Genomic DNA, 20,994 nt, shown 5'->3' with positions numbered 1-20,994 from the left:
AAAACAATTGCAACATTCAAAAGAAGACATATGAAACATTTGAAACAAGCGTCTAAAACACTTGGGAATACGCCTAAAACACTTGAAAACCATTGCAAAACATATACAACATCCAGATGAAAACACTTGCAACAGACGTATGAAATACCTGAAACATACGTTGGCAACATGCATGTATATGCAACATTCAGATGAAAACACTTGCAACATACGTCTGATACAGATGAAATATTTGAAACATACACTTGAAACACACCTACATAGCCATTGCAACATGTGCAATATCCCGATCTACTTTTGCAACATCGGTATGAAACACATCAAACATACCTCTGAAACACCTGAAACATATGTTTGCAATATGCGCTTTCAGCGCAACATCTCCTTGCTGCATGGGAATGGAGGCTCGTTGGCGTGTGGAGTTCACCGGTGTAGAGCTCGCTGGTGGCGTGGAGCGACCGGCCAGGGGGGCGCGATAGCCGTCGAGCGCGGTAGTCGGAGCGGAGCTGCCCTCCGTTTCTTCGAGCTCAGCGATGGAGCTTCGCGTCGTCGGCGGACCAGCCAAGGGACACTGCGGCCTTGGAGCAGACAGGGCAGAGGGCAGCTGCGGACCGGACAGAGGGGCGCGATGGGGGCGCGGTCGGAGCAGAGCAGCCCTCGTTTCTTCGAGCCGACGATGGAGCTTTGCTTTTGGAGCGCAGTCACGGCCCAATTACGGCTGCGGTAGAGAGTCTTCTAGAGAATACAGACAGCGAGATAAAGTTAGAGGCAAGTGGGTTGAACTGAACATGGAGAATTGGAGATGTGTCCTAATTGGGCTGTAAATTTGTAGAGCCCAATAAACGAAAATTCACCTCCGGGAGTATATTGGGCCTGGCCATGTTCCACATCTTATTAGCCTTTATAAATCTGTAGAGCCCAACGAAACGAAAATGGACTTGGCCTGACGAGGACGAACGACTGGGAGTCTGGGACCGGGCCCCACTTGCTCAGTCACACTGGGGCTAGTCGGTGGCCGTCCGATGACGATCGTTCGGCAGTCAGAGGTGTCAGGCGCGAGCCACGAGCACGATCCACGAGCGCGCGTCTTACCTCTCACGGCGTCCTCGCTCAGCCCACCCTCCGGCTCCGGCCACTGCTCACCGCCTCTTGCCGGACGCCCCAAAAAATCGAAGCCGAAGGGAGAAGGCGCCGCTCCCATGGCCGCTGGCCTCTGCCCGCGCCTCCGCGTCTTCATGGCCTCCTCTCGCCCGCTCCTGGCCCGCGCGCTCCGGAGCGCTGCCCCAACCCCTGCGCCGCGCCGGCCCGGCCATGCCCCTCGCCGCCCGCGCACGCCGCGGCTTAGGCTCCTCCACCGCCGCCGACCCGCTCGCCGAAGACTTCGCCACGGGTTAGCCGCCGCCGCCTTCTCCCCCTCACCTCAAGCCCTCCGGCTTCTAGACAACTTCGCGTTCGCTCTCTTTCGGCTTATTAGTTATTAGTTATTACTACTTCGTTGATGTTCTGTTCACTGTGTGTAGCTTCTGACCTCCGGTTTCGAATCGCCACTCGAGGTAGTCAAATACCCCGACCCCGTCCTGCGCGCGCGCAACAAGCGCATCAGCACGTTCGATGCCAACCTCCGCGCTCTGGCCGATGAGATGTTCGACATTATGTACAAGTGAGTGTGCGGATTCTGAGCCTTGCACCACTTCTGTTTTCATGGTCAAAATGTTGTTGCACCAATTCGATTTTCTACTGTTTCAGAGAAATATGAGTGCCTATGCTTTCATTGGATGCATGCTATAATTTACTGAGCTAGTGCTTATTTTCACTGAATTCCCATATGACTAGAGAATTGAGGGTAAGGAAATGCAAATTTGTCTGGGTAGTTGCTACGTTGATGAGAACTTGATTTAATGAAAAGCCGATTGCATAGGGCATATTTCATATATGGGCAAAACATCCAATAATAGGGTTGCCTGTGGTGATTTGAGATATAACTATGCCGGATTTATTAGAAGCTGTACTGGTTCAGTTAAATAGTTGGTTTCTGTACAGGACCGATGGCATTGGTCTCTCAGCACCACAAGTTGGAGTCAATGTGCAGCTTATGGTATTCAATCCTGCTGGGGTGAAGGGGGAAGGAGAGGAGATTGTTCTTGTCAACCCAGTGGTATACAAGTCCGCGAAACGATTGCTTGTGTTTGAAGAAGGGTGCTTATCGTTTCCTGGAATATATGGCAGTGTGTTGGTAAGAATAGCTTGCCATACCAATTCCTTTATACATTGTAGAAGACCTTAGCTGTCCTTTATCTGACCTTAGTGTGATGCTTACTATAATAATATTTTGTGTAATTTGTGTCACATTTATGATTTATTTTTCCACATGTTAATGGTTTTAACATGCCAACTTAGTATGTGATTTTGGAAGTTTGTATTCCAATTTCCAATTGTCAGCCTCCGTATATATGCCAACCGAAGGGTGCACAATTGATAAACAAAGCTAACTTTGTGGCCATTGTGCTCTTGCAGAGACCAGAAAGTGTGAAAATTGAAGCTCAAGATGTTACAGGGGCAAAGATCAAAGTAAAATTATCTGGTCTACCTGCAAGAGTTTTCCAGCATGAGTTTGATCATTTGCTGGTATGTGTTTAACCATTATCTGAGCGAATTGTCAGGTCCTTGCACATAGGTTTTCCAGCAACTCTTTGAGTTAGGGTATCCTTTTGTCTCTAGCATATGCAATGGTCCACAGCAAACTGATGATTCATGATTTGTTGATTGCCATGATGGAGGGATATGTTCGTTCTGTTTAAATGAGAACTCAATGGACTTTTAGTTGACGCCAAATGGAACTATGGAAGTACACTTAATATCATAATCAATCTACTCATTTTTAAGAAATACATCCATGTAATATTCATATATGCTAATTTTCATTTGCTGTCGCATACTTCCTCTGGATGCAAATTTAAGTCATCCTAGAGTTCTTTCCTGTCAGGTACTTTCAGATTTAACCATCATTACATAAAAGAAGCCTAGATTGGGCATGCAAAATTGATATTACTGCAATTTATTTTTCTGTTGCTTTTTAACATCTAATATGATAGAAGTTAGTGGTTTAAGTTGTAACTTGCATGCAAGGGCCAATACTGTAGTTTCAGATTAACAAAATGAAGGGAATATGTCATCAAGCTATGCATATTTGACCGGTGGCTCATCACCATGATTCTTAATAATTGTTTGGGATTTGCAGGGGATTCTTTTCTTTGATAGAATGACAATGGATGTTCTTGAAACCGTACGTGAGGAACTGAAGGTTAGCAGTGGTCTTGAGTGCATTTAAGTTGATTTTTTTATTTTGTATTAGCTGTTATCATTGTGGGTTCTAATTTACATTTTAGCATATATCATTCCCCTTGGCTGTAAAATGCATGATTTTGAACCTTCAACCTTAATACTCAGAAGATTCCTAGTCTGCATGTATACCTCATCCATTTAATGACACCAGCTTAGGTTGCCTTTCGTATAACCATAAATTAATATTTATTTTACTAATTTTGGTACATTAACTCATAGCTCTTTCCTTATTACTTCCCCTTTTTTACAAAAAAAAAGAACCTAGAGAAGAAATACGAGGAAAGAACAGGACTAGCGAGTCCTGAAACTGTTGAGAACTATGAGGGTGCAAAAGATGTCTTTAGTTTTTCAAGATGATGGCTGTAGCAGGTTTGTTTCATCTCAATACATTTCTACTTTGTTGACTTCTCATGCTGTATTTGGTGGTTCTAAGAAAAAAATGTTTTCTGTTTTATGGACAGACTCGGAAATTTTGCAACTGGAACACATCGTCTAGCTGAGCATTAGACTGAAGAGTTTCTGGGACAGCTGGTTATACCAGTACAACACACGATGCTTTAGTTGCGGTGTTGGCAGTCTTGCTATGTCTAATTTCTTGCAATATCACTGGAACTAGAGACAGCAAATTTATTAGTTACAAATGAGGTTTTATGTTTGATGCTTATGTCTATAATGTATTTTCTCCTCATATTTGTGACTCTTAGGATAAGGAGATATTGTACTGCCTGTTTTATCCATTTTTGAAAATATTATGAGTTCTTTGTCGCCCAAATTTCTTAATAAACGTATCACAGAGACATGCAAAATTTCTAACAATGAGATAAATCTGTAGCTGGCCCTTACAGCATGTCGATGCATCATGTATCAGTGACTGGATTAGTTAGGCTGCATCTTTTACTGGCAGCGTACCTAGGGTAAATCACCCCTTCCCCTCCCTGGGATCAACATATAAAGATTTATCATCTGTTTGATTAATGGGATGCAAACAGCGGGTGATGTTCTTTGTGAAACTGGCATTGCTAGTATCCCAGAATCATAGTTAATGGATGTGGTTTATTTTCATGTTCCAGTTCATGGTGAGAGCTTGCATTTTTGTACCTGATCAGTTACACTTTTGTATGTATATGATATAATCTTCACACGCCACATCTATTTTGTTGGCTGGTTGACTGTTGGACAAGCATGCAAGGGCAGTATGGACTGCAGATGACATAGTCCATTAACAAATGGTCATCACCAGCTTCCCAAAACTTTTGAATTATGGCCATCAGTGTTTAAGGTATATAGAACGTCCACCTAACAATTGTGACCTTAGATTAATCAATAGGAACGCTTTCATTGCACTAGACCTACGATTATCTAAGTTTTAAATATTGATTGATGGATTAGAGCTTCAAGAATTTTGGCAACCAGTGCGACTGGAGACAATAATATGTATGGTAGAAGGAAAATTCTCCACCAATTCATACTTTTTCCTGATAATAGACAGCTGGTGACACATAGGATATACCATGTTTAGTTGAAAAAATTAAGAAAGGCAAAGAGATATTGTCAGTAGTTAGCCTAGTGTTCATATTTCCAGCATTTACATTTCAGTCCTAATGTGGTTGGTAGGGCTTGCCTTGGTGGTGAAGTTGATAAACACCTTGACAGCCAAGTTTCCTAAAGCATCTACCATTAGGTAGTTAGAATATTCTCTGGGATAAACCACTGGCCTATAAGAGCACATGGGGGGGGGGGGGGGGGGGAACCACTTGTACAATTCAACTGTCTTGTATTTTGCAATTCAATAGAAGGCCACAGGCCAAGTTATCCTTCTAATTACCTGTGATCTGGTGATCTATGCCAATAATTGGTATCAGAGCACGGGGTTGAGAGAAAGGGAGAGGCATGGCCACCTCCGCAGAGAGAGCAGCAGCCGCCGCCGCCGCCGAGCAGTGTGCGCAGCGTCTGGCCACGGCAGAGGCCGCAGCCACGAAGGCGCAGCAGGCCGTGGAGGCCGCAGCAGCTCGGAACGCGGCCGCCACGGCCGCGGCTCTGCGTCGAGAGTTGGTGGAGGAGGATCCGCCGCGCGATCGCCGCCCGCTTCTGCGGAGGAGCCCGGAGCGCGAGCGCAGGCAGACGCGGTCGCCCAATCGGGATCAGGATCACCGCCGCGGACGGGCCAGGGGCCACTCGCCGGTGATCCAGACCATATACAAGGATTCTGGCTCAAGCTCCACTTGGCCGATGCTCACCAAGTCAAATTACCATGAGTGGGCCTCGATCATGAAGCTGAAGCTCCAGGCGCGACAACTCTGGGACGCGATCGAGTACCAGGACCTACCGTAGCATGAGGACAGGCGCACGGTGGAGGCGATCATCGCCGCCGTGCCGCAGGAGATGCAGATGCCGCTGTCCGAGAAGGGATCGGCCAAGGAGGCCTGGGACTCCATCGCCGCCGCGCGGATCGGTGTCGATCGGGTGCGTCGCGCCATGCTCCAGCGACTCCGCAGCGACTGGGAGAAGCTCGCCTTCCGTCCAGGTGAGCAGATCGAGGACTTCACTCTTCGCTTGATGGCCCTGAAGTAGCAACTCCTTCTCCACGGCGACAACGACATCGATGAAGAGCGCGCGGTGGAGAGGCTCCTGCGCGCCATGCCGCCGAAGTATGCCCAGCTCCGGATCGCCATCGAGACGCTTCTCGACTTTCAGGACCTCACCATCGAGGAGGTGTCTGGGCGTTTGAAGACGGTGGACGACATGGAGGCGCTGGCCGCGGAACCGGCCGCCATCGGCGGTCTACTGTTGACAAGGGAGCAGTGGCGTGCCAAGGAGAAGGAGGAGGCTGCCGCTTCCGCGTCAGGCAAGGAACCGCGACGTCGTCCACGCGGTGGCAAGAAGCAGCGTGGGAAGGGCAATCGCGGCGGAGGAGACAGAGGCGGTGGCGACGATCGCGGGGCGGACGACGACACCTGTCTCAACTGTGGTGATCGCGGCCACTGGGCGCGCGACTGCCGCCAGCCGCGCCGTGGTGGTGGTGACCGCGGCGGCGGCGGTGGCAACCAAGGCGGTGGAGGCAACCGCGTTGGAGGTGATCGAGGTGGACGGCGCGGTGGTGGGCGTGGCGGTGCTGCGCACATCGCAGAGGCGGAGGACGATGATGGTGCTCTGTTCCTCGCCCATGGCTTCCTCGAGCTCGACGAGAAGGCCGAAGCCGTCTGCTCCAAGGCCACGGCTTCCCTTGACATCAACGAGCCGCACGCGCGTGTCTTCCTCAACACCAGCGCCAACGAGGAGGCGCTCGACGGCTGGTACCTCGACAGCGGGGCCACGCATCACATGACCGGCCGCCGAGAGCTCTTCGCCGAGCTTGACACCACGGCGCACGGCACGGTGCATTTCGGCGACTCGTCTCGAGTGGAGATCAAGGGGACTGGCTCCATCGTCTTCCAGGCCAAGAACGGGGAGCAACGCGACCTCCATGGCGTCTTCTACATCCCAGTGCTCCAAAACTCGATTATGAGTTTGGGGCAGCTCGACGAAGGAGGCTCCAGGGTGGAGATTGATCATGGAGTGTTCCATATCTGGGACCAGCGTGGTCGTCTTCTCGCCAAGGTACATCGCGGGCCCAGTCGACTGTACATCCTCCACTTGGAGGCCGCGCAGCTGGTGTGTCTTGCCGCCAGGAAGGAGGACGAGTCATGGAGATGGCATGAGCGCTACGGGCATCTCAGCTTCGAGGCACTGCACCAGCTCGGCAAGTAGGAGATGGTGAGGGGGATGCCGGTGATCAAGCATGCGGAGCAAGTCTACGACACCTGCGTCACCACCAAGCTCCGCCGCAAGCCGTTTCCGCAGCAGGCGCAGTACCGTGCGTAGGCGCCCCTGGACCTCGTCCACGGCGACTTGTGCGGGCCGGTGACGTCGGCGACGCCAGGAGGGCGCCGCTACTTCTTGTTGATGGTGGACGACGCCACCCGCTTCATGTGGGCAGTGCTTCTGCCGACCAAGGATGCTGCTGCGGATGCCGTGAAGCGGGTGAAGGCCAAAGCAGAGAAGGAGACCGGCCGTGAGCTCAAGGTGCTGCGGACCGACAATGGAGGAGAGTTCACCGTCGGCGAGCTGGCGCAGTACTTCGCCGCCGAAGGAGTCAAGCGGCACTACTCTGCACCACACTCACCGCAGCAGAACGGTGTGGTGGAGCAGCGCAATCAGACGGTCGTGGCGACCGCACGCACGCTCCTGAAGCAGAGGTCCATGCCGGCCAAATTCTGGGGGGAGGCGGTGATGACGGTGGTGCATCTACTCAACCATGCGCCGACAAGAAGCTTGCAAGGCAAGACTCCCTATGAGGCCTGGCACGGACGAGCGCCGGCGGTGAGCTATCTGCGTACATTCGGCTGCGTCGCCTACACAAGGGAGCTCGGGCAGCTGCGCAAGCTCGACGACCGCGACAAGGCTGGGGTCTTCATCGGCTACGCCGAGGGCGCCAAGGCCTACCGGGTCCTCGATCCGGCGACAGGACGCGTCAAGGTGAGCCGCGACGTGGTGTTTGATGAAGGGCGCGGCTGGGATTGGTCCAATTCGGCCGCCGAGACGTCTGCTTTCGCCTCCAGCGACTTCGACATCGAGTTCTGGGGAGTTGACGCAGACGGAGCTCCGTTGTCGTGCATGCCATCACCAGCTCCAGGGGAGCACGATCCACCGGCCTCCTCTGCTTCACCAGTAGCGGAGACCGAGCAGGCGGACCCAGTTGAGTTCGTGTCACCGCTCGAGGACGACGACGATCGCCTTGACGCTTTCTACGACGGCAAGCAGCTACGGTACCGTACCATGCCCAACATCATCGGGGACGCGCCCACACCGCCGCCGGCTTCACGTCTCTTCGCCGAGCTTCACCTCACACGCCGGCGAGCCGGCCAACTTCGCGGAGGCTAAAGGCGATCCTGCCTGGTAGGCCGCCATCTAAGTTGCACGGATACGGATACGCGTATCGGTATCGGAAGGATACGGATACGCGGATACGGCAATTTTCTAAGAAACCCGATACGCGGATACGTTTTACTGTTTTTTAATGAATATAGATAATAGCGCATATTAAAATTGTGAAAGAGTGAAAGTAGTAAATTACCTTGCAATAGCAATTACCAGCCAAAGCAAAGACCAGAACTCCGGAAGCATCTACATTCTTCAATTGTCCATTCTCGAGTTCTCCAAGACTCCAAGTCCAGAATTTGCACAAAAAAACCAAGTAACCAACTATCAATCAATTTATTACTAAAACTTGACTACTTAAGTATTCAGTAATCACTAATCAGTAGTAGTTTAGTACATCACCTTGCAGTTCATGCAGCAGCAGCCAGCAAGTTCCTATTGTCTGAACTCTGAACTCTGAAATTGATGCAGCAGCCAGCAAGTTCATGCAGCAGCAGCCAGCAAGTTCTAAAATTGATAAGTGATAACTGATAACAATAAAACATTGCAATTAATCACTTAAGAGTTAAGACTCTAAGAGTACTATTATTACAGTATAGAAGGTCTGCAGTCTCATCAACTCTCAAATATAGTAGTCTCAAATTTAGAAAATTAATAGAAGGCATTCAGGCTTGCAATTCATGCAGCAGCAAGTTCCTATTCCTCAATTGTTTCATTGTCATCCACAATATCAATCGGCAGCTCATCCAGACCAAAAGACACAGCTTGCAGTTCAGGTTCATCAAGGGACAGATCAACCACTTCAAGAATGTCAACACCACCAAGTGAATCAAAAGAATCCCCTCCTACATCCCACATCCTTGTCTCTCCTGTCTTGTATGCATCAGTTCTTCTTGACAGATGCCTCAGATTTGAGTGCACAAAGACCAAATCTTCAGCACGCTCTGGAGTTAAGGCATTTCTCTTGACACTATGGACAAAGCTATAGGTGCTCTAGTTTCTTTCACAGCAAGAAGATGAGGCTGGCTGGCTAAGCAATTTCATGGCCAAACACATCAATAAGGGAGCAGATTGTCCATGATTTGTCCACCAAGTCATAGGGGAAACAGCCCATCTATCATGGATTGAGTCAGGATCATTAAATTCTTCTGAACAACTAGAGAACCTTGAGTACTCTTCTTTTACTTTAGCTAATTCTTCTAGCATGGGAAAGAACTTCTTGAAGCAAACCATCCTCATTTTTTATACCTCTTTATCCTTGTGGGGTGGTTCACGGCCAGGACCTTCTTCAATCCACTTTTTGCTATAATATCTGCAATTGGCAATGATGATTTTAGTGAATGAAAAAAATCTGTACTGACCATTCAAGTCAATGAAAAAAATCAGAATGGCAATTTGTACCTTGGATTAAGTGAATGAGCTAAACAATGAAGTGGATTATTTCCTTTTGTCCACCTAGCAATCAATATGTCATAAATAACCGAGTACAGACTTGACTCCTCATCTTCTTGCTTGCCCTCATATCGATATATGACTTTCTTCACTTTCTCTATCATTGAATCCCACATCTCATAAACTAAGTGAAGACATGGTGTGTCGGTGTCTGTCATACGAATCATTTCATAAATAGGAGTAGTAATCTTAAGAATGTAGTCCACCTTGTCCCACCATACATCACTAAGTATCAAGTCCTTGACAATTTGGGCTGTTGGAGTTGGAGAATCATCTCTGACTTCTCTGTACACACTCCATTTGTCACTAATCACCATTTGTTGGAGGGCTGTTTTTACCTCAACAAACCGCTTCAACATACATACAACAGAGGCAAATCTTGTTTCAGCAATAGAAAGTAACTTCAAAGGGCTGAACTCATTGAACATTGAAAGCCGCATGCCATGATTCATTATGAAATTCTTTATCATAGCAGCCTCAGTTTTAACATCATACATAAATTCAAGTTCCCCCCAAGAAAATAGTTCTTCATCAGAGGGGTTGTTTCCTATTTTAGGTTCACATATACTTTTCAGCGCAAGATTGAGGGTATGCACAACACATGGTGTCCAAAATATGTTATCATACTCAGATTCTATTATGAGACCAGCACCTTTGCAATTTGCAGCATTGTCTGTAATGATTTGTACTACATTATGTCGACCTACTTCTTCAATTATACCCTTCAACTTCTCAGCAATATATTCTTTTGATTTGTACTGACCTTCACAATTATCAGCCCTCAAGAACATAGGTGCCTTGTCAGAAACAGCAACAAAATTGATGATTGGTCGCCTCTGAGGATCTGACCAACCATTAGAGCAGATTGTGACTCCCTTCTCTGCCCATGTGCTCTTTGTGCTCTCCAACAAAGTCTCTATGTGCCTCCTTTCTTGCTTCAGAAGCCCCTCCCTAACTCAGTTGTAACCAGGAATCACATAGCCTTGCATGTTGCGGCTGCAAGCAAAGGTAAAGGCTTCTCGAAGATATGGGTTTCTCAGAAAATTAAAAGATACCCCTCTAGAATAAATTGCTCTACTAATTAAAGCATCCAAGTGCTTACGGTCTTCCAATGCCCAAGCTTTTTCCAATGCAGAAACAGGCCCCCTCTTGTTCCTCTTGTTGTTGTCAGCAGTATTGCTTGAGGAAGGAGCAATAGGCAAAGAAACAATTCTTGACTTGGATCTTTCCACCAGATTCTTGCACCTTTCAATTTCCTTCCTCATTTCACTAAGCATTTCATATGTAACATTAGGATATTTACCTATTCCCTTTCCTCCCTTCTACAGCAAATGAGCTTCAACTCTAGTGTAACTACTCAGTTTTTGCATTGGACAGTACTTGCAGCGCCACATAGCATTTCCTCCACCAGTTCTAGGCTTCTCCAAAATGGTTACATGATCCCAAAGTGGAGCCTTGATGTCAGTTGTGTTTGTGGCTGCAGATCCTACACTAGCACTGCTCATATTTGGAGACGCCATCTACTCTCTACTCTCTAGTCTATACTGCATACAAGCAAAGCAACACGAACTACACTTCATCAATAAGAGTATAAGACTAACTTCATGACTTCATCAATACAAACTACATACACTAGCAAAGTAGCAATTTCACTAACAGAGTAACAGCCTAACAGGAGTACAGACTACAGACTAATACTGCATCTGCATACAAGCAAATCAACAAGACCTTGAGCCTAACACGGCGGTGGGTCGTTGGACCGCGGGAGACCCGGGCCGCGGTGGGGGAGGACTGAGGAGAGTGAACTGACCTTGAGCCGGCGTAGCGACGATGCAGCAGAGCCGCTCAGATCTCTGTCCCTCCGCTCCGCAGCAGAGCCGGAGGCACGCGCGGATCACCGTCCGTCCGTCCGTCCGCTCCGCAGCAGAGCCAGAAGCGCGCGCGGATCTCCATCGTCCGTCGCTCCACAGCAGAGTCGGAGGCGCGCGCGGATCTCTGTCCATCTGTCCGTCCGCTCGGTGGCCGTGGATGGGGACGAGAGGGAGGAGGATGAGGAGGATTTGGCTGGCGGCCGGCGAGTAGGGACGCCGGCGAGCGGAGGCAGAGGCGGACGCTCGTCGCCGGTGGCTGGCGGCCGGCGAGCGGGGTTGCGGCGCGGCGCGCGGGCGCAGCCGTGAGGTCTCCGTGCGGGACTACGGGAATGGGACTGAGAACGACTGCGGGCGTGCGGGATTGAGGCTGTCTCCGTGGGCTTCTAATGGGCTGGGCCGTATCCGGACGAAGGATACGTGTCCGTTGGCGTATCCGATTTTAACAAAAATAACACAAAATTGGATACTCGGAGGATACGTATCCTAGGCGTATCGGACATGTATCCGTGTCCGATACGTATCGGATACGCGATACGCGTCTTCAGTGAAGTATCCGTGTAACATAGGCCGCCATGGAGCAGGGGATCAAGGCGGTTGAGCAGAACCGCACGTGGGAGCTTGTGGAGCTTCCTCCCGGTCACCGGCCCATCACCCTGAAGTGGGTCTACAAGCTCAAGAAGGACGAGCGGGGCGCGGTGACCAAGTACAAGGCGCGCTTGGTGGCGCGGGGTTTCGTCCAGCAGGAAGGGATCGACTTCAACGACGCGTTTGCTCCCGTGGCGCGCATGGAATCCGTCCGAGTCCTCCTCGCGCTGGCGGCCCAGAAGGATGGCGTGTCCACCACATGGACGTTAAATCAGCCTTCCTCAATGGCGACCTCAAGGAGGAGGTGTACGTGAAGCAGCCGCCTGGCTTCACCGTCGCCGGGAAGGAGAAGTTGGTGTACCGTCTGCGCCAGGCTTTGTATGGTCTACGGCAAGCTCCGCGAGCTTGGAACGCCAAGCTGGACGCCACCCTCAAGGAGATGGGTTTCTAGCAAAGCGACCATGAAGCCGCGATGTACAGGCGAGGAACAGGGGAGGAGCTGCTACTGATCGGCATCTATGTTGACGACTTGATCATCACCGGTGCCAGCGCTCAAGCCATAGAAGGTTTCAAGGCTCAGATGAAGAAGGTTTTCGACATGAGCGACCTCGGCCTCCTGTCCTTCTACCTGGGGGTCGAAGTACACCAAGATCCAGCTGGGATCACTCTGAGGCAAACCCATTATGCCAAGAGGATCCTTGAGCTAGGAGGTATGGATGCCTGCAACCCCGCCCATACATCAATGGAGGAGCGGCTGAGGTTGAGCAGGCAGAGCACGGCTGCAGAAGTTGATCCTACCCAATACAGAAGATTGGTGGGCAGCTTGCGCTACTTGGTCCACACAAGACCTGACTTAGCCTTCTCAGTAGGCTTTGTTAGTCGATTCATGGAGAGGCCAACTGCAGAGCACCAAGCTGCCATCAAGCGCATCCTGAGATATGTGGCTGGTACTCTGGAGTTTGGCCTGCACTACACTAAGGCTCCAAGGAGAGCAAGGTTTGTTGGGTACTGCGACAGTGACTTGGCTGGGGACATTGACACCAGCAAGAGCACTAGTGGCACCCTGTTCTCTCTGGGAAGCAATCTTGTGTGCTGGCAGTCAGTGAAGCAGAAGGTGGTGGCTCTATCTAGTTGTGAAGCTGAGTACATTGCCACTACCACAGCTGCAACACAAGCTATTTGGCTATCCAGGCTGCTGGCAGACCTCCTTGGAAGGAATGTGGAAGTGGTTGAACTGAAAGTTGATAGCAAGTCTACACTTGCTCTAGCCAAGAATCCATTCTTTCATGAGCGCAGTAAGCACATTAGAATCAAGTATCACTTCATCAGAAACTGCTTGGAAGATGGAAGTATCAGGGCTGATCACATATCCATCACTGATCAGCTGGCTGACATTCTAACCAAGTCTCTTGGAAGATCAAAATTTGAAGAGATGAGGGGAAGAATTGGGCTCAAACAGATCACTTCCAAGGACCACAAGGCTAAAGGGGAGAATTGTCAGTAGTTAGCCTGGTGTTCATATTTTTCCAGCATTTACATTTCAGTCCTAATGTGGTTGGTAGGGCTTGCCTTGGCGGTGAAGTTGATAAACACCTTGGCAGCCAAGTTTCCTAAAGCATCTACCATTAGGTAGTTAGAATATTCCCTGGGATAAACCCCTGGCCTATAAGAGCACATGGGGGGGGGACCACTTGTACAATTCAACTGTCTTGTATTTTGCAATTCAATAGAAGGCCACAGGCCAAGTTATCCTCCTAATTACCTGTGATCTGGTGATCTATGCCAAGAGATATGCTATGTTTTATCTTTTGTTTAACTGGTATAATATCTTTTACAATTCTAAATCTTGCTTTGAGTTTCCTTTTTCCTCATTATCTGTCAACAAATGGTGAAGTTAGTAACCCATTGCAGGACCTTACATATTTTCTGTTTTTACACTGATTTGCTTTATTATTTAGCTGAGGTTCTAGAAAACAAAGCAAAGAATATGTATGCATATGCATGTTGTCTACATCGGAATTAATTTCTAAATACCATGTTCTTTTGATTAGTTTCCTCTTTGTGCATATTTATAGAACATTTTTATCGCCATTTTTCATAATTATTTAAGCTAAACCCATCAATACCCCCTTTGCTAAGTGTTATCTCTATGGTATATCATATTTGTGCATTGCAATATGTCATATTTGTTAACTAGAAACTGGCTATATTACGCTTACTCATTTTTCGAACCATTGTCTAGTTTTTTTCGAGCAATCATTTTCTTTTCGTATTTGATCCAAGAGATTTTTCTGGTTGGTAAACTATTGCTTTTTATATATCCTTAGGCATCGACTTCTAATTATTAATCTCATTCTTCAGGATTAGGTATCAATATTGTACACAATGTTTTCAGATCGGGTCGTCCTTATCGTAACTAGGTGCTCGATAAGGGCCCTCGATTAGTTTAGACCGATTAGAAAACTTATCGTCCGATAAGTTGCTACTAATCACGATTAGTCGTCCGATCAGACTAGCCGGACGACTAGTTCGGGGGAGGGAGAATTTGGCCCAGCTAAAGAATTCGGCCCACCTTTAGCTGGCCCATTAGGGTAAGAAGAAAGGAGTGACTGAGTGACTGAGTGACGGCACATTTCCAGCTCCCGCTGCTCTCTGCCTCTCTCTCGCAGCCGGCGGCGGCCTGCCTCTGGATCTCCCTCGCCGGCGTCCGCAGCTCCGGCCGCGCCCCTCGCTGGTGTCCGCAGCTCCGCCCGTAGCAGCTCCGTCCGAGCAGTTCCGCCCGTCCGTCCGTCCGCAGCAGCTCCGCCCGCAGCAGCTCCGTCCGAGTAGCAGCTCCGTCCGTCCGTCCGCAGCAGCTCTCCGCCCGCAGCAGCTCCGCCCGTCCGTCCGTCCGATCAGCACCGCCCGTAGCTGCTCCGTCTGTCCGTCCGCCCGCAGCAGCTCCGCCCGCAGCAGCTCCGTCCGTCCGAGCAGCTCCGCCCGCAGCTGCTCCGTCCGTCCGCAGCAGCTCCGTCCGAGCAGCTCCGCCCGCGCCTAGTTTTTCTTTGGTCAGCAGTCAGCACTCACCATGACACCATCAGGCATCAGCAAGCAGCAGTTACAGGTAAGTGGCCAAATCACCATGATAATGATTCATTGCAAACATGATTACATGTCAAACTGTGCTTGGTTGCTTGCCTCTAACATTTACCTATTTATTATGGCCATGTTTACATATATTTACATCATATATATAGTATATACATGGTCGATCAGGTCATCTAGGCACAAGGACGACTAAATGTCCGACTAGCCGATTAGACCGATTAAGACCGACTAATCGACCCTTATCAACGACTAATCGCGATTAGTCGTCTGATCGGTGGTCATACGACTAGCCTCGATAATACGATCCGAAAACATTGATTGTACATGAACGGCGCGGGTTACTGTTGTTTATCAATTATCTTTGGGCCCTTTGCCGTAGCCCTGTTTACACTTATTTAAACAAACAATCTTTGTCATTGTGTTTACTCATTTTTGGAGATCTCAAGTACATACTCTTGCTGTATGACCATTTCGGATGAATATATTTGTGTTACTTTGATGAAAAGGTTAAAATGTTGTAATAAGATGACCTCAAAATAACTGTATATGTGCACATCAACAAGCAATGGTGCAAATGGGGTCGCATGTATCACAACGACCACTCATGTATAAGCACCAATCAACAGACAAAGGCACTTTCAGCATATGTCGTCATATGACTGTAAGTTGTTTCCAGCAGGTTTTCCAATCTGCAAGCAAGCTATGGGAGGGACGGTTGGAGTGTAGAGCTCCCCAAAAGCTTGCCAGCAGAATGGGTTATTCAGGTGGTAGTGGGGTACTTGCACTGGTCTGAGTTGCACACCGGTAAGAGAGATTCCTGAACAAGGTAAGCTGTCACTGCATGCAAAATGGACAGGCTTGATTGTAAATGTTCCTTTGATATTCTCATATTGAACTCCTGATACTGCCACTGCTGATGTTTGATTTCTGCAAGTGCTTCTGTCACAATAAAACTGATCTATGATAATGGGTGTTTGAACCTCTGAGACTTGTATATTTGAAAACCTTATGTCTTGAACCAATCCTACACCACCCTACGAGAAATGAGTTCACTTTGTTTAGTTCAGTAGGAATTGTTATTTTGGCTGGCATCATCATTTTTCTTCTTGGAACTTTCCAAGGTTATTGCTTGTATAGATATCAAATGATGACATATACATATTCTTTCCTTTTGCAGTTTTTTCCTTTGTGATGTTATTATGTACTAATGTCTGATGTTGAATTAGAATTTTGCTTGTACTTATGTTCTCAAGCTTACCTGCCAGGTCTTGATTCTGACACCATTCATGGTTCTGAACATGTTGACATCTCTTACTGTAACATTTGATACACATGCTTTTGTGTTGTCTCGGCCTAGTCCACCTATGCTGATTCCATGGCCTGGTCCACAATTCACGTTGTGTATATTTATGTTGCTGCATCCTGTCTGGATGGAGATGCAATCGTCACCTGCATCGAATAGGACAAAAGGATGTTATGCTACTTTACAGCAGTTTTTCAGTTTACTCTTAATTCTGAAACATGTCCTTCGACGTGCAGAGTATACAGGCGTAACAGAACTGAGGTGCAGGCTTTCAGTTGACCCTAGGTAATTCTTTGTTTTTTTTGTAGATAATGTCTTTTTTTATTTAGTGTTCTTGATGGAAATGTGTCTTTGTTGTAAAGCTTTGCAAAACTTTTGAGTTTCATGAATATAATCCAGATGCCTCTTGAATTGAGATATACAGTAATTATTAAGGAATTACCACAAGCCAGGTTTGTATGATGAATGCTGACATCTTTGGAGTTCTGCAGGTGTATTCCGTCAGTGTTGAGGCTGTTCTCAGGGGAGGATATAGTCACGTCATGGACCATCACTCCTTGACAGTTGTCAAACTTAAGATGGCACTGTGAGCTGTTGACAATAGTGATACCAGCTACTACAACGTTGAAACTACCATAAAACCTCAATGCCTGCATCAGGTATGAAATCAGAGTTGTCATTACTTCATTTCAGTATGGTATGGTAATAGTGTGCATAAAGATAGTGATTCTTACTGTTGGTTTAATCTGCGGCATTCTTTCAAACTCCACATCGTACTGCAGGAAAGCATCCAAAGTAAGCACTTAACATGACCAACTTTTCTTTTGAGTACTTAATAGAAAATTATACACTTGGTGGCCAGCTCTCACCGTGTCATCATCATCCTCATCCTCTGGGTCTGAGTAGGTCCACCATTGTTGCCCTCTGCCATTTATAATGCCGCTCCCTTGAATAACTATTCCACTTAATTTGGTGAACTCGAGCCACTGGAGCAAGCCAGAACCCCAGGATTTAGCACTGGTTGGAGCTAGGATTGTTCCTTCCAGCTGCAAAGTGAGTACAACATTAAACAACATTTCTCAATGAACTTATTCTTCCATTGGTGTGCATCTCAAATTAGATGAGATACAGTCCTGTCCTACTTTCTGTTGGTCAATTCAAGCTATGTTGAGAAAGCCCTTTTGAGTATCTTATCATTTGGGACATCATTTGGGATTAAGAGCATGATTACCTGAAAGACAATATTCGGTTTGCAGTAAGGCCCAGAGAACGAGATTGGCCCAACAAGGAACTCTAGTTCTGGTGGTACGAGAACTGTAGATGCCCCCTGGTTGCAGGCAGCAGCCCACGCTCCTTCAAAAGCCTGTATGCAAATGCACGTACAATTATTAGCTCTAGATTTCTGAGAAGACAGTCCTCTGGAATCTAGCATCACAAAATTAGCTGAGAAGGGGGTAAAAACACACTAGTCCAGATCCCTAAGCAGGGGTAGTCAGCTGTTGCACTATGTCTTATTTCTTTTTGGGCGCTGTGCCAAAACAAGAACCAGTTTATGACCACACACACACAAAAAAAAGAAACTGAAAAAATGAAGTTATTTTACTCCAAATATAAAAAATTATATAGGATTGATAGAGCTTTCAGACAATGAGACAATGCATATTGGAAAACATTGTTAAGTATGGCTTATTTTCTTGTTAACCCGGTACAAAAATTCCATGAGCTTTATTTTTTTGTGCTTTGTAATAAAAACAAAAAATGGCGCTATTGGTTCATGCAGTGTTTTCTTGGAAAAGAAAGAAAATTGTGCTCTGTTAATGCCATAGAGAGAAAGTTCGCTATTCTCTTATCTGTAAAGCCTGAGAATCTCAAGATTACAATTGGTTTTGTTTGTTTTCTCTGTACACAGAAACGTCTTGTAAGAGCTGTGGAAAAGGTTCTGCATTTGTGTATCCTGACTTGCTTGGTGTCTTTGTTCTCTTCCCTGACTTAAAAAATAAAAAATAAACTTGGCCAGCTAGATTTGCCAATGGATATGTTTATGCCGCTATATGCAACAATCATGTGAGAAGGAAAGAACAAGCCAAAGCAGGGCAGATCGAAACACATGCAAACATGCAAATAAGACTCCAGATAAATATGGCGCTGGTGACAACTTTTCAGGCTCTGTACTGCAAATCATGTGAGACAGTGAGAGTAAAACTGGTATGATCATAGGCACATTGAAAAGTTCACCATCATAAGCTGTGGTGGTTATGGCAAATGAATTCAGGCTAGCATCCATGCTAAATTCCAATTTCTAAGCATTCCTGAGAGAGAAAAATATGCATGGCAAATTCGAATCTCAAGATGTCACTGGGACGACAGGTCCCTTGGATGGAGGTGATCGGCATCATTGAGTCCTCATGCAAGTCATGCAAAGATCAGTTTGAAACAGAGCATCTAAAGCGCAAACTCACGAAAGGAATTGCAACTTGAGAATTCTGGCTCAGAGAGTGCATGATGCTTGACAATTTTATAATGGAATTTTGTTTGAAACAGAACATTTGCAGGGCAAAGCTATTGACCTTAGTATCATCTGTAACTCCGTCACCCTTGGCTCCAAAATCAACCACATTGAATGCTGCAACCTGCGAGGTTGCTGGTGGCGGCTGTGATGGCTGTTGATGACCCTTCCCACAGCTTGGAGTCGGCGGCTTGGGAGTGGAATGCCTACTGCCATTGGCGGTGCTTGGCCTCGGGATGTCAGGGGCATTCGGGCTTGGTTGATACGGACTCTGATTTCCTTTGCCAGCACCAGAGCTTGGTGTGGAGCTGACCGGTGGCTTCGGACTTGGGCGGGTGCTGCCGTGTTGCCGGAGGGAGCTACTCTTCTTTCCTTTGCCTTTCTTCAGCTGAGAGGAGCCTGGTGAGCTCCTTGACGACCTCCAATGCTTGCCTCTTCTCGCCTCGCTGACTTCAATGGTGGAGCAAAGAGCAAGCAGGACAAGGAGAAGCAGGAAGCCGAGGCCTTTTGCTCTCAGCTTCATCCTTCTGTCCGTATCTATTGGCTGTGTGGAGATTAGAGTGTGATTGTGTGCTGGGTTGTAGATAGAGAACACAGAGCGGGAGGCCTGTGATTGTGAGCAGGGAAAGACAGAAACGGGTTTAAATAGCAAACCCCAGAGCCGGCCATGCTCCCGTTTGTCAGGATTTTAGGTGAAAGTGAAATGGAAAATGATTGGGATATGTGGCCCCAACTCACGTGCACGCAAGGGAGACATGTGTATCAATCTTACATCTGCACAGTGAAGTTGTAGTGTCCCCCTTTTTCTTCATCACCCTAGTCGTTTGTAGCGTTGTTTTATTTCTTTTGTTGTGCTATTACACGAGAATCTGCCGGTGGCCTTTTTCTTTAGGTGAGGGATTAGCCCGGCATGTGTTTAAGTTCAATCCTGTTATTATAGCATTGATCATTTTTTTTTTGAAATAGTAGTTAAAGGTTCGGCAATATGGATTGATTTACGAACAGTCGAGACTCTTTCTGGTTGTGATTTTTGCCAGAACAAAATAATTGTACACACTTATCCACTGCAGTGCTCGCAACAAGCAGTGTGCGGGAACCGGGAGGAGCATGCCTGAAGTCTGAACTTCTGGAGATTGAGGCATCTGTAGAAATTTCATTGAGAGCCAGGGATTACAACTTCCGAACGAGGAGTTCGTGGAGTTCACCAACAAAACAGGAGGTAAACCGAATCAAATTATAACTACTGGTACTTTTATTCTTTGAAAGATCGCAGTTACTGGTATCCAAGCGGTGCCTGGATCATGAGTAACGTTGCCTCGACTCAGCATCCATTGGCATGTGCAGACGTGCCATGTTCCAATAGTTATATCCTATGCACGATTCTCCGTACATTCTGGTCCCAAGATAGGTCATCCAGCCCTGCCTTTTCTTTTCAGTTATAAGGAGCGTTACTGCGCTCCTGGCATCGTGCCATGGCTACGCTAGCTACTGTACAGTGTGCAGCCATGCGTATGTGTTGGTTGCAGGAGCCACGTAAAGGCAGGCATGTGGGCGACCGATTATTCACTGCCCATGACTCCATGAGCCTGCCATGGCATGACCGAGGCAAAACTCAGCTTATTTTGAGCTTTTAGGCGCTGTCACTGAAAATGCCCATGTGTGGCTGGGAATGACATACTCCTACTAGGGTATTGATGCAGCAGCAGGAGTATGTGTGGCTAGAAAGAAGTGAGGGAGCGTGGAATACCCACGGTAAGACAGGTTGATCTCCACCAAGTCGGCCTAACGGCCAACGGTCGACTTGGGCCTTGATCCGCGCCTGATTGGAGGCGCCCAACCAAATCATGGTTGGTGAGCCCCCGTTGCACTGCGCTGTATAAAGAGGTGGGGACCGGTGGCTCACAGTACGAGGTTCACCGGTCTTGCCAAAG

General features: G+C 47.7%; 3 protein-coding genes across 5 annotated transcripts; 1 reads left to right on the top strand and 2 right to left on the bottom strand.

Moving 5' to 3' along the window:
- The first annotated feature begins 1,543 nt into the window (after positions 1–1,543).
- Positions 1,544–16,055, top strand: LOC136456270 (peptide deformylase 1B, chloroplastic-like). The gene is made up of 7 exons (XM_066456072.1): positions 1,544–1,660; positions 2,041–2,233; positions 2,515–2,625; positions 3,239–3,301; positions 3,601–3,711; positions 3,804–4,621; positions 15,934–16,055. The coding sequence occupies exons 1-5, from the start codon at positions 1,641–1,643 to the stop codon at positions 3,697–3,699; spliced, it is 486 nt and encodes a 161-aa protein (XP_066312169.1). The 5' UTR covers positions 1,544–1,640; the 3' UTR covers positions 3,700–3,711; positions 3,804–4,621; positions 15,934–16,055.
- Positions 8,325–19,926, bottom strand: LOC136456269 (polygalacturonase At1g48100-like). 3 transcript variants are annotated; one of them, XM_066456070.1, is made up of 7 exons: positions 19,125–19,926; positions 17,789–17,920; positions 17,427–17,603; positions 17,292–17,333; positions 17,000–17,207; positions 16,513–16,703; positions 8,325–8,786 (listed from the first exon to the last, which is right to left on the bottom strand). In XM_066456070.1, the coding sequence occupies exons 1-7, from the start codon at positions 19,584–19,586 to the stop codon at positions 8,670–8,672; spliced, it is 1,329 nt and encodes a 442-aa protein (XP_066312167.1). In that variant the 5' UTR covers positions 19,587–19,926; the 3' UTR covers positions 8,325–8,669. The 3 variants fall into 3 exon arrangements, with proteins under 3 accessions (XP_066312167.1, XP_066312168.1, XP_066312165.1); XM_066456071.1 differs by having other exon boundaries at positions 8,328–8,715; positions 19,125–19,921; XM_066456068.1 differs by lacking the exon at positions 8,325–8,786 and adding an exon at positions 14,586–16,288 and having other exon boundaries at positions 19,125–19,922.
- LOC136457285 (uncharacterized) lies at positions 8,904–10,976 on the bottom strand. Its single transcript, XM_066457344.1, has 3 exons — positions 10,814–10,976; positions 9,661–10,666; positions 8,904–9,571 (listed from the first exon to the last, which is right to left on the bottom strand). The coding sequence occupies exons 1-3, from the start codon at positions 10,974–10,976 to the stop codon at positions 9,502–9,504; spliced, it is 1,239 nt and encodes a 412-aa protein (XP_066313441.1). The 3' UTR covers positions 8,904–9,501.
- Positions 19,927–20,994: the final 1,068 nt, after the last annotated feature.

This window comes from Miscanthus floridulus, chromosome 6, assembly GCF_019320115.1.
Source record: "Miscanthus floridulus cultivar M001 chromosome 6, ASM1932011v1, whole genome shotgun sequence".
NCBI lineage: Eukaryota > Viridiplantae > Streptophyta > Magnoliopsida > Poales > Poaceae > Miscanthus > Miscanthus floridulus.
The sequence above is the reverse complement of the archived record's forward strand: the minus strand, read 5'-3'. Positions and strand labels throughout refer to the sequence as shown.

Excerpts from the sequence above, each read along its gene's own strand:
- LOC136456269 (XM_066456068.1), bottom strand. The coding sequence starts at position 19,586 with ATGAAGCTGAGAGCAAAAGGCCTCGGCTTCCTGCTTCTCCTTGTCCTG. Across the intron at positions 17,921-19,124 it reads GAGTTACAGATGATACTAAG|GCTTTTGAAGGAGCGTGGGC; the intron begins GTCAATAGCTTT and ends ATTTGCATACAG. Across the intron at positions 16,289-16,512 it reads TCAGAATCAAGACCTGGCAG|GGTGGTGTAGGATTGGTTCA; the intron begins GTAAGCTTGAGA and ends CATTTCTCGTAG.
- LOC136457285 (XM_066457344.1), bottom strand. The coding sequence starts at position 10,976 with ATGAGGAAGGAAATTGAAAGGTGCAAGAATCTGGTGGAAAGATCCAAG. Across the intron at positions 10,667-10,813 it reads AGCTTGGGCATTGGAAGACC|TTAGGGAGGGGCTTCTGAAG; the intron begins GTAAGCACTTGG and ends GTTACAACTGAG. Across the intron at positions 9,572-9,660 it reads GCTCATTCACTTAATCCAAG|ATATTATAGCAAAAAGTGGA; the intron begins GTACAAATTGCC and ends TGCCAATTGCAG.
- LOC136456270 (XM_066456072.1), top strand. The coding sequence starts at position 1,641 with ATGTTCGACATTATGTACAA. Across the intron at positions 1,661-2,040 it reads ATGTTCGACATTATGTACAA|GACCGATGGCATTGGTCTCT; the intron begins GTGAGTGTGCGG and ends GTTTCTGTACAG. Across the intron at positions 3,302-3,600 it reads CCGTACGTGAGGAACTGAAG|AACCTAGAGAAGAAATACGA; the intron begins GTTAGCAGTGGT and ends ACAAAAAAAAAG.